At 38.3% G+C, this 14309-nt stretch overlaps 1 protein-coding gene across 1 annotated transcript; it reads right to left on the bottom strand.

The window, feature by feature from the left end:
- Window positions 1–8427: 8427 nt before the first annotated feature.
- LOC118706556 (olfactory receptor 7A17-like) lies at window positions 8428–11924 on the bottom strand. The gene is made up of 2 exons (XM_036415979.1): window positions 11751–11924; window positions 8428–9412 (listed from the first exon to the last, which is right to left on the bottom strand). Exons 1-2 carry the CDS (start codon window positions 11900–11902, stop codon window positions 8428–8430), a joined length of 1137 nt encoding a protein of 378 aa, XP_036271872.1. The 5' UTR covers window positions 11903–11924.
- Window positions 11925–14309: the final 2385 nt, after the last annotated feature.

The raw sequence follows: 14309 nt of genomic DNA, 5'->3' as shown, positions 1-14309 counted from the left end.
TAATTGAAGGCAAAAAAAAAAAATGTTTTTGCCAAGGTGAGATGTAGAACTGTTTTCATTAAAAGTCATGGGAGAAGACACAATATGACAGACTGATGGAATTGACCACACAAAATTAATATATTTTCATCCATTCCCCTAAATCCCATCTATACAGATATAAAGGAATTCTATGCCAAACAGCAATGTTTTCAGGACAAAACTAATTTAGCATACTAAATGTATTAACTGTGTATTCGCCTGGCTAGCAAACAGATATGGCAGTCTCTCAGCTCTGAGCTGGCCTGGTTAGGCTCTCAGGTTACCTCAGGGAGAAATTCTGGGATGCATTCCTTGAATCTTCCCACAGCATTTGCTGCACTCTCAGACTCACCTGGTCGGGTCTCTGAAAGGAAGGGCTCCTTGTAGAATCCTGAATTGCTGCTCCCTGAATGGTTAATGTGTGAGACTGAAGCTCTGTTCTCGGATAAAAGAGCTGGAAAGAGTCAAGCACTAGTCTCTGAGTCAGAAGAAAGACTCCAAAAGAAACAAATACTGTTCTTTTCCAGCCTACTGTTGCACATGTTGCAAGTCTGCCTCAAAGGAGACATTATTCCTCCTTTATCTGTTCGTTGGATACCGTTTGCAAAGTTACTCCCATTTCTGAGCACCTGGTTTTCCTGTGGGACATACTGGTCTGAAGAGAATGGAAAATGTTCCTGCCGATTCTCTGTTCCCAAGGGACCAGGTTAGATGTTAAGTGAATCCTGTCTTTGTTACTTCTTCTTTATGACCCTCTTGAGGTCTCATCTCGCAGCACCTTACCCAACTTTGAATTACATTTTCTCTAAAGTCCAAGATGGAGACTGGCTTGACTAGGAACCTTGGCTTTTCAAAGCACTGAATTATTGTGAGGCACAAGCCATGATACCTCCAGAGAATTGAAATTTTTCTCTTTAAGAAGGGAGAGGACTGTGTGATTTTGATGTAAAGCTTTGTGTACTACCCTCCTTGGCTTCATGAAACATTTTTCAAATTAAGGAGAAACTTCATAATTATATCAGAAGATAAGAGTTTCTATGTAGTCCCATATTATACGATCTTTGTTAATTGTGAGACATAATTTTATGCTGTATAATTTGAGTTTAGTACATTATATGTATTATTTGATTTGAAGTTTAAAAAATACTTTCTCTGAACTGATAAAATTATTATTTTCATTCTCCATTGCAGTAGTGGGCTTGAGGAAGTTTAGTGACCAATCCAACATTATAACCAGAGTAAGGTGTTTAGAATCTGTCATGATGCTTTCCGTTCTCAAACTGTGCAGTGGTTCCCAATGAGGGAAAATCTGAAAGTAGGCTGCTAAATATTTGCAATACCCAACACAAATAATTATGTCACATTTAGAAGGTAAAAATTCCTCGTCTAGAGGAGCCCTTCTTCAAGTTCACAGTGCCTATTATTGACTTTAAAAAATAACATTGATAGGTGTTTCATTAGCAAAAGGGTTTGTTCAGGAAAAATAAAGTATTGCAACCCATGCATGCAGACATGATAAGTTACATGCATATTCTAGCCTGTGTGCTAAGATGGAGGGTCCTTATGGAGGGGAAAGGAAGAGGGAAGGGAAATTTAGAACTATGGAGTTTTATCAACATAGAGTTCTTCCTGTAGGGCTTTCCTGATTACATACAGTGTGAGAAATTCCATTAGTGCTATCTCTTCCCATAGACCCTCTTGACTGGTTATGTTTCCTTAAGTTCCTGGTAGTCTTTATCAATATGAATCACCCACGATTATAGTTCAAGTACAGATACTGATTCAGCAGGTGCTGGTGGGCCTGAGGCATCTGCATTTCTCAAAAGTTCCAGGAAAAGCTGGTTTTGAGGTTCTGGTCTGAGGACCACTCTTTGAGTAGCATGTTTTGGTCCTGTGGTAGAGTAAGGGGCAAGTAGTTGTAGGCCATCTTCACCAAAAACTGTGTTGGCTTAAGATTTTGAATGAAAGATATACTGTTATGCACTGCTTAATAAACAGGGATACATTCTGAGAAATGCATCCATAGGCGATTTTGTCATTGGGTGCACATCAGAAAATGCAGTTAAGCAAACTGAGATGGAAACTTTGGAAAATTAAGTAATTCTGAAAATACCACCTTAGCCACCATCGTTAGCTGAAGACAGAAAACGGTGTTGAGGGAGGGGGGTTAGACATAGGTGGTTACCAGGAAAAGCTCAATAAACCTGTGCTGCAGGTTTAAGTAATTTTCTGTTGCGTTGATATGAGTTTCTAGAAATACGGTTACCAACTCCCCATTCCTAGTACAGGCTCAGACAGCACACTCTTTTGTAGGCTGTGAACTCAGACCAGAAGGCTAGGAGCATGAGGCTTGTGCAGTCCCCTAGGCTGATGCAGATTGGAAGGGAGTGTTTGCACCAGGAAAGATGGCCCTGGTCTCGATGTGGCTTCTTCTGTAAATATTTGTTTATAAGATTTCTATTCAGCTATTTTCAGTGGGATCTTCAGGTTGATTGTTGTATAATTTAATTATGATTCCAAATCTGTTCTGGGAGGAGGAGAGAGCAACTTCCACCAGCTCTGCTGCCATCTTCCTCAAAGATTCTACTTTAAATCTTTGGTTTTCATTTGTACTTTCTTTTAATTTTATTTTAGTTTATCCATTTGTTCTTTTAGCTTCATTTTCCTCCAATTCTTTTCTCCATTTTTTATTAAGGTATTACATGTGTACAAATCTTATCATTGCCCCATCCCCACCCAACTCCCATACATGCCCTCATCCATCAGTGTTTTGCATCCATTGGTTATGCTTATATGCATGCATACAAATCCTTGGGTTGATCTCTTATCTCCCCCACCTCTCCCTAACTTTCCTCCTGTAATTTGACAGTCTGTTTGATGCTTTACTGTCTCTGCATCTATCTTTTTGTTTATTGGTTTATAATGTTCTTTATTATCCACAAATGAGTGAGATCATGTGGAATTTTTTCTTTCATTGACTGACTTATTTCACTTAGCATAATGTTCCCCAGTTCCATCCAGGTTGCTGCAAATGGTAAGAATTCCTTCTTTTTTATGGCAGCATAATATTCCATTGGGTAGATGTACCATACTTTTCTTATCCAATCATCTGCTGATGGGCACCTAGGCTGTTTTCAAATCTCAGCTATTGTAAATTGCGCTGCTATTAACATAGGGGTGCATATATCCTTTCTGATTGGTGTTTCTAATTTCTTGGGATATAATCCTAGGAGTGAGATTACTGGGTCAAATGGGAGTTCCATTTTCAGTTTTTTGAGGAAACTCCATACTGTTCTCCACAGTGGCTGCACATTCCCTCCAGCAATGCAAAAGAGTTCCTTTTTCTCTGCATCCTCACCAACACTGTTGTTTGTTGATTTGTTGATGATAGTCATTTTGACAGGTGTGAGATGGTACTGCATTGTTGTCTTGATTTGCATCTCTCTGATGATTAGTGACTTTGAGCATGTTTTGCTTTGTTTTATTTAAATATATTTTATTGATTTTTTACAGAGAGGAAGGGAGAGAGATAGAGAGCTAGAAACGTCGATGAGAGAGAAACATCGACCAGCTGCCTCCTGCACACCCCCTACCTGGTATGTGCCCACAACCAATGTACATGCCCTTGACCGGAATCGAACCCGGACCTTTTAGTCCGCAGACCGACGCTCTACCGCTGAGCCAAACCGGTTTTGGCTCAGCATGTTTTTATATGTCTCTTGGCTTTCCTTTGTCTTCTTTCAAAAAGTGTCTGTTTAGATTAGTTGTCCATTTTTTGATTGGGTTGTTTATTGGTTAAGTTGTATGAGTTCTCTGTAAATTTGGGAGATTAAACCTTTATTGTTGATATCATTGGTAAATATGTTCTCCCATGCAGTGGCTTTCTTGTTTTTTTATTTTTTATTTTTTTTATTAGTGGTTTCCTTTGTTGTGAAAAGCTTTTTATTTTGATGTAATCCCATTTGTTTATTTTCTCTTTCGCTTCCATTGCCCTAGGTGCATTATTAGTGAAGAAGTTCCTTTGGCATATGTCTGAGGTTTTATTGCCTATGGATTCCTCTAGAATTTTTATGGTTTTCTGTCTTATGTTTAAGTCCTTTATGCACTTTAAGTTTATTTTTGTGTATGGTGTAATTTGGTGATCTAGATTTATTTATTTATTTATTTATTTATTTATTTATTTTTCATTTATCTGTCCAATTTTTCCAACACCATTTGTTGAAGAGACTGTCTTGACTCCATTGTATGTTCATGCCTCCTTTGTCAATTATAAATGGGCATAGTGGTTTGGGTCAACTTCTGGGTTCTCTATTCTATTCCATTGATCTATGTGTCTGTTCTTGTGACTGTACCTGGCTGTTTTGAGAACAGTGATTTTATAATACAGATTAATACATGGTATTGAGATTCCACCTTCTTTGTTCTTCTTTCTCAGGATTGCTTTACCACCAGTAATGAACTAGGATTCCCTTTTTCCCACATCCTTGTCAATACTTGTTTGTTGGTGTATTGAATTATCATGTGACACCTACCAAATGTATTATTGGCAAAGAAGTTCTCTCATACAGTGGGTTCCCTTTGCATTTTGAAGATGTTGTGTTTTTGTTTGTTTGCTTGCTTTTTGCTGTGCAGAAGCTTTTTAGTTTGATGTAGTCCTACTTGTTTGTTTTTTCCTTTGTTTCTCTTGTCCTCGGAGATGCATCTGTGAAAATTCTGCTATGTGAGATGTGAAAGATTTTGCTGCCTATGTTTTCTTTTCAGATTTCTATGGTTTCATGAATTACAATTAAATCTCTTATGTATTTCAAGTTTATTCTTGTGTATGGTGTAAGTTGGTAGTCTAGTTTAATTTTTTTGCATGTATTTCTCCAATATTCCCATGACATCTTCAATTTTACGACATTGCACATAGACAACCTTAAGCCTGCACCAAAAAACTATGAGATTCAATAAATGAATTAAGGCTGTGCAGGAGGCATCATTGATATTTCTAACTCTCTATCCTTCTCGCTTCCTCTATGTAAAAAAATCAATAAAATATATATATTTTAAAAATAAAATGTCCATACTATCCCAAAGCAATCCATGGATTCAATGCAACCCCTATTAAAATACTAAAAGCATATTTCAGAGATCTAAAACAAATATTCCAAAAATTCATATGGAACCAAAAAAGACTCTGAATATCCTCAGCAATCTTGAGAAAGAAGAACAGAGTTGTAGTGGTCACAATCCCAGATATCAAACTATACTACAAAGCCACTGTAATTGAAACAGCATGGTACTGGCACACAAAAAAAAGCATATAGATTAATGGATCAGAATAGAGATTTCAAGATATCAACCCACACCATTATGGTCAGTTAATTTTTGTCAAAGGAGTCTAGAGCATGTAATGCAGCAAGACTGTTTCTTCAATAAATCGATTTGGAAAAAATGGACATGTACAAAGAAAACATGAAATTAGACCACCATACAAAGGAATAAACTCAAAAGGATAAAGTACTTAATTGTAAGCCACGAACCCATAAAAATTCTAGAAGAAAACATAGGCAGTAATATCTCAGATATCTCCTAGGGAGAGGGAAACAAAAGATAAAATCAACAAATGGTACTACATCAAATTCAAAAGTGTCTGCACAGCTGAAGAAACCATCAACAAAATGAAATGGGAACCAACTGTATGGAAGAACATATTTACCAATGATCGATCTGATAAGGGGTTAATTTCCAAAAAATATAACGAACTTACACAGCTCAGCATGAGGAAAACACACACACAATACAATTAAAATTGGGCAAAGGACCTGAGTAGACACTTCTCCAAAGAGAACCCACATATAGCTAATAGAAAAAATGCTCAAGGTCATTAAACATCAGAGAGATGAAAATTAAAACTACAATGAGGTATCACCTCACACCTGCCAGAATGGCCACCATCAACAAACAACAAATGCTGGTAAGGATGTGGAGGGAAAAAAAAGAACACTAGTACACTGCTAGTTAGAATGCACACTGTTGCAGCAATTGTGGAAAACAGTATGGAATTTCCTCAAAAAAAAAAAAAAAAAATCGAACTTCTGTTTGACCCAGAGATTCCACTTCTGGGAATATAGCCCCAAGCACCAAATCAGGAAGAATATATGCACCCCTATGTTCATAGAAGCATTATTTACAATATAATAGTTAAGGTCTGAAAACAACCTAGGTGCCCATGAGCAAATGAGTGAATGAAAGAGCTGTAGTACATTTACACAATGGAATACTATGTAGCTGTGAAAAAAGCTCTTACCCTTTGTGATAGCATGGATAGACCTGGAATTTATGACATAAATCAGCCAGAGAAAGAAAAATATTATATAACCTCACTTATATGTGGAATATAATGAGCAAAATAAACTATTCCATGCATTCATGTTCCAGAAACATGAATGCATGGAATAGAAGACACATGGCAGCGTAGATGGGTCTGGGAGCAGGGACAGGAAGGAATTAACCAAAGGCCCTATATGTACATTTGCATAACACATGGACACCAACAATAAATATGGTAAAGGCCTGGGGTGGGGTGGGTGCTGAGTAGAGGGGGCAAAGAAGAGAATGGGGGATTCCTGCAAAACTGTCAACAATAAAGAAGACATTAGATATCATCATTAAGGCAAAGATTGATTTTGTCATGGAAGATTCTAGTCTAGGAGATGACTGCCTGCTATAACCTGCTCTTAATTAGAAAGTTTTAATTTCCGACCATCTTATGTAGTTGCATTAGTTTTTTGAGTTTTTAAGGCTACTATGCAATCCCTCCCCCACCCCACGCCCTTGAGCTTTTCAGTTTTCATTAGCAGTGCTCTTTTCGTCTACATGACATCATTTATAAGTATTTTCATTGGAGCTATGGAGGGGTAATAATTGTAGACAGCACTGGAATTTTCAAGCAGAAAAAAATATAATTTATTAAAAATTAAAAGTACACTAACCAGTCACTGACCCTAATGCATAAATTCCCTTATACGTGGACATCAATCTTTCATACTTTGATGATTACAGCATGAAAAAGCAATATTTTGCACAGTAACAAAATTAGTGCTTAACAATTTTGCTTCCTCATATAATATTTCAGGTAATCTCTGACATTAAAGCTGTATTAGATCAATTGATGAAAACGTGCCTTTCCATGTAGATGTCAGTAGTAGATCTACATTTGATAGTCAATTTTTGTCAGTGTCTATAGTAATAATTTGGGACAGTGTGCTGAATAGCACCGTAAAACCTGGAGACCAGTTATAAAGCCGAAAAACATGTTTGTAGTGTAATTGCCTGACACTGAACATTTAATTTCCAAGGCATTCATTTGAAAGATAACCATGTTGAATAAACATATGGCCACCTCTGTGACAGGCTATGAGATAAGCACCCAGGCCACTGGCCCAGGAAGTTCTCCTTATGGAAAGCCCTGGATAACACAGATAACTGTCCTCTTGAGTGACTCTCCTTTTCACTTTCACACACTAACCCCTGCTCTTAAGATTTAAATTCACCAAGAAAGAGTGAGTGTAATAGATGCAGAGACCACAGTTGTGTTCTCTCTCCTTCCCCCTTTCTCTTCTTCCTCCTCTTCCCTCTTTCTCTTCCTCCTCATTTTTCTCTTTCCTCCTACTTCCCCACCCTTTCCCTCCTCATGACCTCTTGTGTGGACTTCAGGAAGGGTGTGTGAGCAGGGTTTATGAGTAATGGACCTTGCTTTTACCAGGTTCTCAGAAGTTTGCTGCTTGCATGCATCTTGCAATCACAATAAGGACCACAAAAGCTGGTCCAGGCACAACATTGGCTCATGTCAGTGTTACAGGAATTCATGCTGAAATGAGTGCCCCAGGCATTTATAATGAATGTCTTTTGATCAATAGGCTGAGACTTAAATGGAACAACATTTAAAATCTACATTATCAGGAAGAAATAGTGATGTAAAAATGAATGACAGATACAAAGTGAAAACTAGTTTCATATTTCCTTATACAGTATAATTAAATAAAAGTCCTTAAATGCCACATGTAATTTTGTTCATATGAGTAATACAACCCTGATTATTTTTTCAGGAAAACTAGAGGAAAATTTCTTAGCATGATATATGGCAATTGAGAAGAAATTATTTTAAAGAAATCCATGTGGTCCCATGAAAGATATGGAAATTTTCAAATATTTCTGATGCAAGGTTGATAAAAATTTTGAGATTGTATAAAAATAGTAAAAACAGAAAACTGTTTGTATATTAGACCAGAAGCTTGATAAACTTATATTATATAGAGAAGTTGAACACAAAAAATGGACATGCCAGGGAATAAATTTTCATCCCGTTCTCTTCCACATGATCAATCACAGCTTCTGGTTTCAAGGGGTTGAGCCATGCAATCAAGGGCGCTTTTTCAGCCCCAAACATTTGTCCCCATTTATACCTGTCACCCCCAAGAAGCTATTCAGAGCCCTCTTTATGTCTTTGTTCCTGAGACTGTAGATAAAAGGGTTCAGCATGGGTGTGACCATGGTGTACATCACTGAGGTGATTGCACTTGACTGTGAGGTGCGGGTAGGAGCAGAGCTGAGGTACACGCCTAGGACTGTACAATAAAATAAGGAGACTACTGAGAGGTGAGATGCACAGGTAGAAAATGCCTTATACTTCCCCTGAGCTGATGACATTCTACATATAGAGGACACTATTTTAAAGTAAGAGTAAAGGATCCCAGCCAGGGGACCACCAGCCAACAGCCCAGTTGTCAAATACATCATTGTGTCATTAAGAAAGGTGTCAGAACAGGCAAGTTTGATTATCTGCTTAATTTCACAGAAAAAGTGGGGAATTTGCAAATCCGCAGGGAAGGACAGTCTCGATATCATTAAGCTATGTAACAAGGAATTCAAAACACTAATGATAAAGGACACCAGAACCAGCAGACCACAGAGCCCAGGGTTCATGATGGCTGTGTAGTGCAGTGGGTGGCAGATGGCCACATACCTGTCATAGGCCATCACAGTTAGAAGGAAGTTGTCCCAACCTCCAAAGAGTGTGAGAAAATACATCTGTGTGATGCAGCCATAATAGGTGATGGCTTTGCTCTGTGTCTGGAGGTTCCACAGCATCTTTGGGATGGTGGTGGAGGTGAAACAGATGTCTACCAAGGACAGGTTGGAGAGGAAGAAGTACATGGGTGTGTGGAGGTGGGAGTCTGAGCTGAAGGCCAGGATGATGAGCAGGTTTCCCAACACAGTGATCAGGTACATGGAGAGGAAAAGCCCAAATATGAGGGGCTGCAGTTCTGGTTTTACTGATAATCCCAGAAGAAGAAATTGTGAACCACCTGTGTCATTGCCTGGTCCCATGTGATGGAGGTGATGACTAAGAATGAAAAAATAACATTATTAATTTTCTTATAAATGGGCATTACTAACCATTGAAATTCTACAACTTGCATTTTGTAGTAATGTTCTATCTATCTATCTATCTATCTATCTATCTATCTATCTATCTATCATCTATGAGGAGCCCAGAGCACGATTTGAAATTGCACGGGCTCTGTGGACTGCTGGTTATGGTGTCCTTTATCATTTGTGTTTTGAATTCCTTGTTACATAGCTTAATGATCTTGCACTTTATTAATTTTGTTTCTATGTAATATATATATTTAAAAATTGTTTCTATTGATTTCAGAGAGGAAAGGAGAAAGAGATAGAAATATCAATGATGAAAATCATTGATTTGCTGTCTCTTGCATGCCCCCTACTGGGAATTGAGCCTGAGTCACACAGGCTGGGGTATGTAACTAATTTTGAATCTGCCACATGTTAGCTGTTTGAATTTGGAGAGACAGCCAATCCATTCTAAATGTTAATATTCTTACCCAAATAGAGAGAGCAGCAATGTCCATCCCCCTAATGTGGTCGACATATTTGGTCAATAGCTACAAAAGTTTACCACAGTTCCTGTTAGTAAATATATGAGTATCACTGGTGATAATTCTCCTTGTTTTTCTCTGTGTGTACATTCATGTGTATTTGTGTGTTTTCACATGCACACATGCCTGATCACAATGAAAAAGGCTTATACTCTGGAATAATGCAGTAAAGGAAGATATAGTTTTAAAAGGATAACAGTTGCTGCAAAAGAGAAGAAAACAGTGAGTGAAGAACCCAGCGGAGAGCCAGTTTAGAGAGAAGAGGCAGCCAGTGTGATGCTGAAGTTACCTAGGGCTCAAGAGACCACATACTGACCAGACCTTTATTGCTCTGCTGGCCTCATCATTGCATCCACCTCACCTCCTGGTCTGATTGTTATTCTTGTATCTATTTCATGTTTTCATATGACCCAATAGTGGATGAGGCTGGCCCTTCTCTTCCTTTTCTTTGTGGCATCATTCCTTCCTTGCTCTTGAACTTCAGGATATTGTCTCTTTGTGACACACCCAATGGTTACCCTCCAGTTCTGATCCACAAAGTCCTCCCCAAATCATACTTTACAAAATTCTACCCAAGCCAGTCTCGATATCATTAAAGAATTAATGAAATAAATATTGGTAGAGAAAATAAACCTATATTATATATAGTGAGTTCAAATGAAAAGGAATAAAATGGAATAAAATATAATATTCACAGCTGAAAGAAAACCATAATAATTCATCTCTAATTCAAAATGAAATGGGTAAAAGAAGATAAAAGACTAGGGAAATATATTTTTTAAAAACACAGTGGAGGAAACAGTATCTAAAGTTATAATTTCATCCTATATACATAAATGGACTCATCATACTTTTGAAAAAGATATAGGTGATCTTCAGTTGAATATAAAGATGTTTTTCAAAACATCACAGAAGATGATTGCTATTTCAGAAAATAGATCTAATCACAAAAGAAAAAATGGTAGAAATAAACAAAAAGTAGATATGAAATCAGATGACAAAATGATTCATTACTACTGAGGATGCAGAAGAGCTTTCAATGTTCAAAAGCAATGAGGGAACACAATGTGACCAACTGATAGATTTGATCATACAAAATTTATAAACCCTTACCCAATGCCATAAATGAATCTTCACATACATACAAAAATTAAACGGAAAAGAGAAAACTTGATGAAAAATGTGTTCTTTTTTTGAAAGAATGCAATGAAAACCAATAAAAACATTGAGAGCCCAATACATAAAAACAAAGTACTTGCACAATGTCATCCCAATAAATTCAATAAAACAAACAAACAAAAAACAACAACAATGTGCTTCCAAAGACAATTTGCAATGTAGAAAGTAAATGGCCATAAACTAAAAAATATATTCAGCCTCCCAGAAAATCAAATAATTGGAAAGTAATGCTCCTCATGAGAGATACTTTGAAATATTTGTCTAAAGATCCCGTGTTGCAAGATAGACTCTACCTACATTGGTCTGGATCCTTTTAATAAATACAGAATTTGCTCAAATACACTCCATCTGAAAAAGATTTAAATGCTCTCACTTCACTGCTTACACATTCACATCTAATACTGTTTTCCGACTCTCCTGAACTTCAAAACTTCCTTGGAACCACTTTATGCCCCCCATTCCTTCCTCAGCCTTATCCAACTGGACTTCTATCACACCATGTAACAGTCATCAATTACCCTTGTATTGTTGACTGTTGTATTGTTGAATCTTCCATCCACTCAAGAATCTTTCCTTCAGTACCTACTGGGCTCTCGGACTCACCTGGATGAGGCTCTAGAAAAAAATTTCTGTATGAAAGTCCAAATTCCTGTTGATGGTTGATGATGGAGACTGAAGCTCTGTCCCCAGTCAAGTGAACAGGAAGGACTGAAGCACTGGACTCCAGCAACTAAGGAATCCAAAACAACAACCATGTTCTTTCCAGATCAAGATTGCACACGTAGCAGAAGAGATATTGTCAGCTACCTATATCTGCTCATTAGATACTGTTTCCATTGTTACCTCCCCCTCTGAGTACGTCATTTCCCTTAGGGCACTGATCTGGACAGAAAGAACCTTTTGTCCTGAGGTATTCTCAGTAGACCATATTAGAAGTCAGGTGAACCCTGCCTTAATTTTGTTTTTCCATGAACTCACCTGCCTTCCAGAGTCTAACCTCCTTGCACCATTTCCCAAACTTGTGTTAATATTTTCTCCAAATCTAATACTGAGGAACCTCTAAAGTATTGAAAGCTGGAGAGCAACAACTCCTCCTATCTCTAAAATTGCTATTCCTCTCTTGAACAAGGAAAAGAGGTGAATACCATAGTACCTTAATCCTTGGCTGCATGATGCTTTTGATAAGTCAATTAGGAGACTCATGCTTTTAACTCAAATTAAGAGTTGGCATTTAGTTCTTCACTTAAATAACGTTTATTCATTATAATATTCAGATCTTTTTATACACCATGGACTGAAATTAGATTCTTATGTGGATTGTCTTATTTCATTTTTATATGAGTCCTTCTCTGAGGTTGTACTATTATGAGCTTCATTCTACATTTGCAGAAATGGGATTTAGAGGGTGAAGTGATCTGCTCAGAATTATGAACTAAGTAAGGGTGAGCTTTGATTGGACTCCATGAAGCTGTTTCCAGCTCTCTGTTCCAGACCAGGGGTTGGCAACCAGAGGTCATTTTCCCCTAGGGAACACCTAGCAAAGTCTGGAAATTTTATTGTTGCTGTTACAACTAGGAAGGTGCTACTGGCACCTAGTGGATTGAGGCAGGGATGGCTCTCAACATCTTACAATGCACTGGATAGCCCCACTACTAGAAGTATCCAACAGAAATGTCAACAGTGCAGAGATGAGAAATACCATTCCAGATCAGAACTTCCCCAACATCAATATGTACATGAATCTGGGATCTTGTTCAAATATAGATTTTGATTGGCAGGTCTAGGGTGAGCTAGACATTCATCATTTGAAACTAGCTCCTGCTGAATATTATGCTGTAGGTCCTGGTCTGTGACCACTTTAAGCATCAAGATGGGTTTTAAATTCAGGGGTAAGTAGTTTTTTGCCCTCTTCAACAAGAACTTTCTGACATACCTCAGATATGGCCTTACACTAACAAATGTTGGGCTCTGTAGCTTAGCTTCTGCATACTCAGATTATACATGCCTCGTTAGTATTTCTCTCACGACAGGAAGTAAAACTTTCAGGCCTTTGGTTAGTATTCTATACACAGGGACCTTCCACTTATGCTATTTTTGTAAATCAAATCTATTGGCATGACATTTGTTGATTAAACCATACAGGTCTCAAGTGTACAACTCAAAAAACATCAGTTGCATATTGCCATCATGCACTTATCACAAAATCAAGTCTCTTTCTGTTCCTAATCACCCCTTTGCCCACTTCCATCTCTCCCACCCCCCTTTCCATTTTCTTCTCCCTGTCAACATATTGTTGTCCATGTCTATATGTCATATACACTGAGTGACCAGATTCATATGACCACCCCATTAGTACTTCATTGGGCCACCTTTTGCCTTCATACTGAGGTGATTCTTCTTGGCATTGATTCCAGGAGATGTTGAAAGGTGATGCAAGGAATATGACACAATACCTGATGAGTAGCACTGCCCAGTTCTGTGAGATTTGATGGTTGTGGAACCAGCTGCCTGATGGCTCTTTTAACTTTGTCCCACAAATGCTTAATTGGGTTGAGTCTGGTGATTGTGGGGCCACCTAAGCAAGGTAAAGTTACCCTCATGTTCTTGAAATCACTTCTGCACAATATGAGCACCATGGCATGGTGCATTGTCTTGTCAGAAGAAGCCATCTCCATTGGGATACACCATCAACATGAGAGGGTAAACTTGATTAGCAATGATACTTAGGTAGGTTGTGCTATTCTGATGTTGTTCCACATGGCCCAAATCATGCTAGGAAAACATGCCCCAAACCATAACACTGCCCCCCACCAGCTTGAAAGGTTGTACTCATGCATATGGGGTGCATGCTTTCATGCTGTTTCTGAAAAATTCTCACTCTGCCATATGCATGATGCAACTGGAAATGAAAGGGCAGGGCAGAGAGTTATCCTCCATTCTGTAATTGAACCCTATCCCTCACTCAACCAATCAGGGTTAGCCGAGGCAGTGACATCACCACCGACCAGAGTAAAACCCCTGGACTGGGCAAAATTCGCTCTCTCTTTCGCCATGCTGCCAGCGTGAGTGGGACAGAGCCCATGCTAGCATGGAAAAGGCTCTTTTGTTTATTGCATCGGACTTGGCTCCCTAGTGGTCCTTGGGGATCACGAAGTCTGGGCG

Source organism: Pipistrellus kuhlii, unplaced genomic scaffold (assembly GCF_014108245.1).
Source record: "Pipistrellus kuhlii isolate mPipKuh1 unplaced genomic scaffold, mPipKuh1.p scaffold_m20_p_52, whole genome shotgun sequence".
NCBI classification, from domain to species: Eukaryota; Metazoa; Chordata; class Mammalia; order Chiroptera; family Vespertilionidae; genus Pipistrellus; species Pipistrellus kuhlii.
This window is presented reverse-complemented; position numbering and strand designations above follow the sequence as displayed.

What these genes read in the sequence shown, in the direction of transcription:
- LOC118706556 (XM_036415979.1), bottom strand. Translation starts at nt 11,902, where the DNA reads ATGGTTGTTGTTTTGGATTCCTTAGTTGCTGGAGTCCAGTGCTTCAGT. An exon ending in TTTTCTAGAGCCTCATCCAG is followed by an intron (nt 9,413 to 11,750) that starts GTGAGTCCGAGA and finishes TTTCATTCTTAG; the next exon opens with TCATCACCTCCATCACATGG.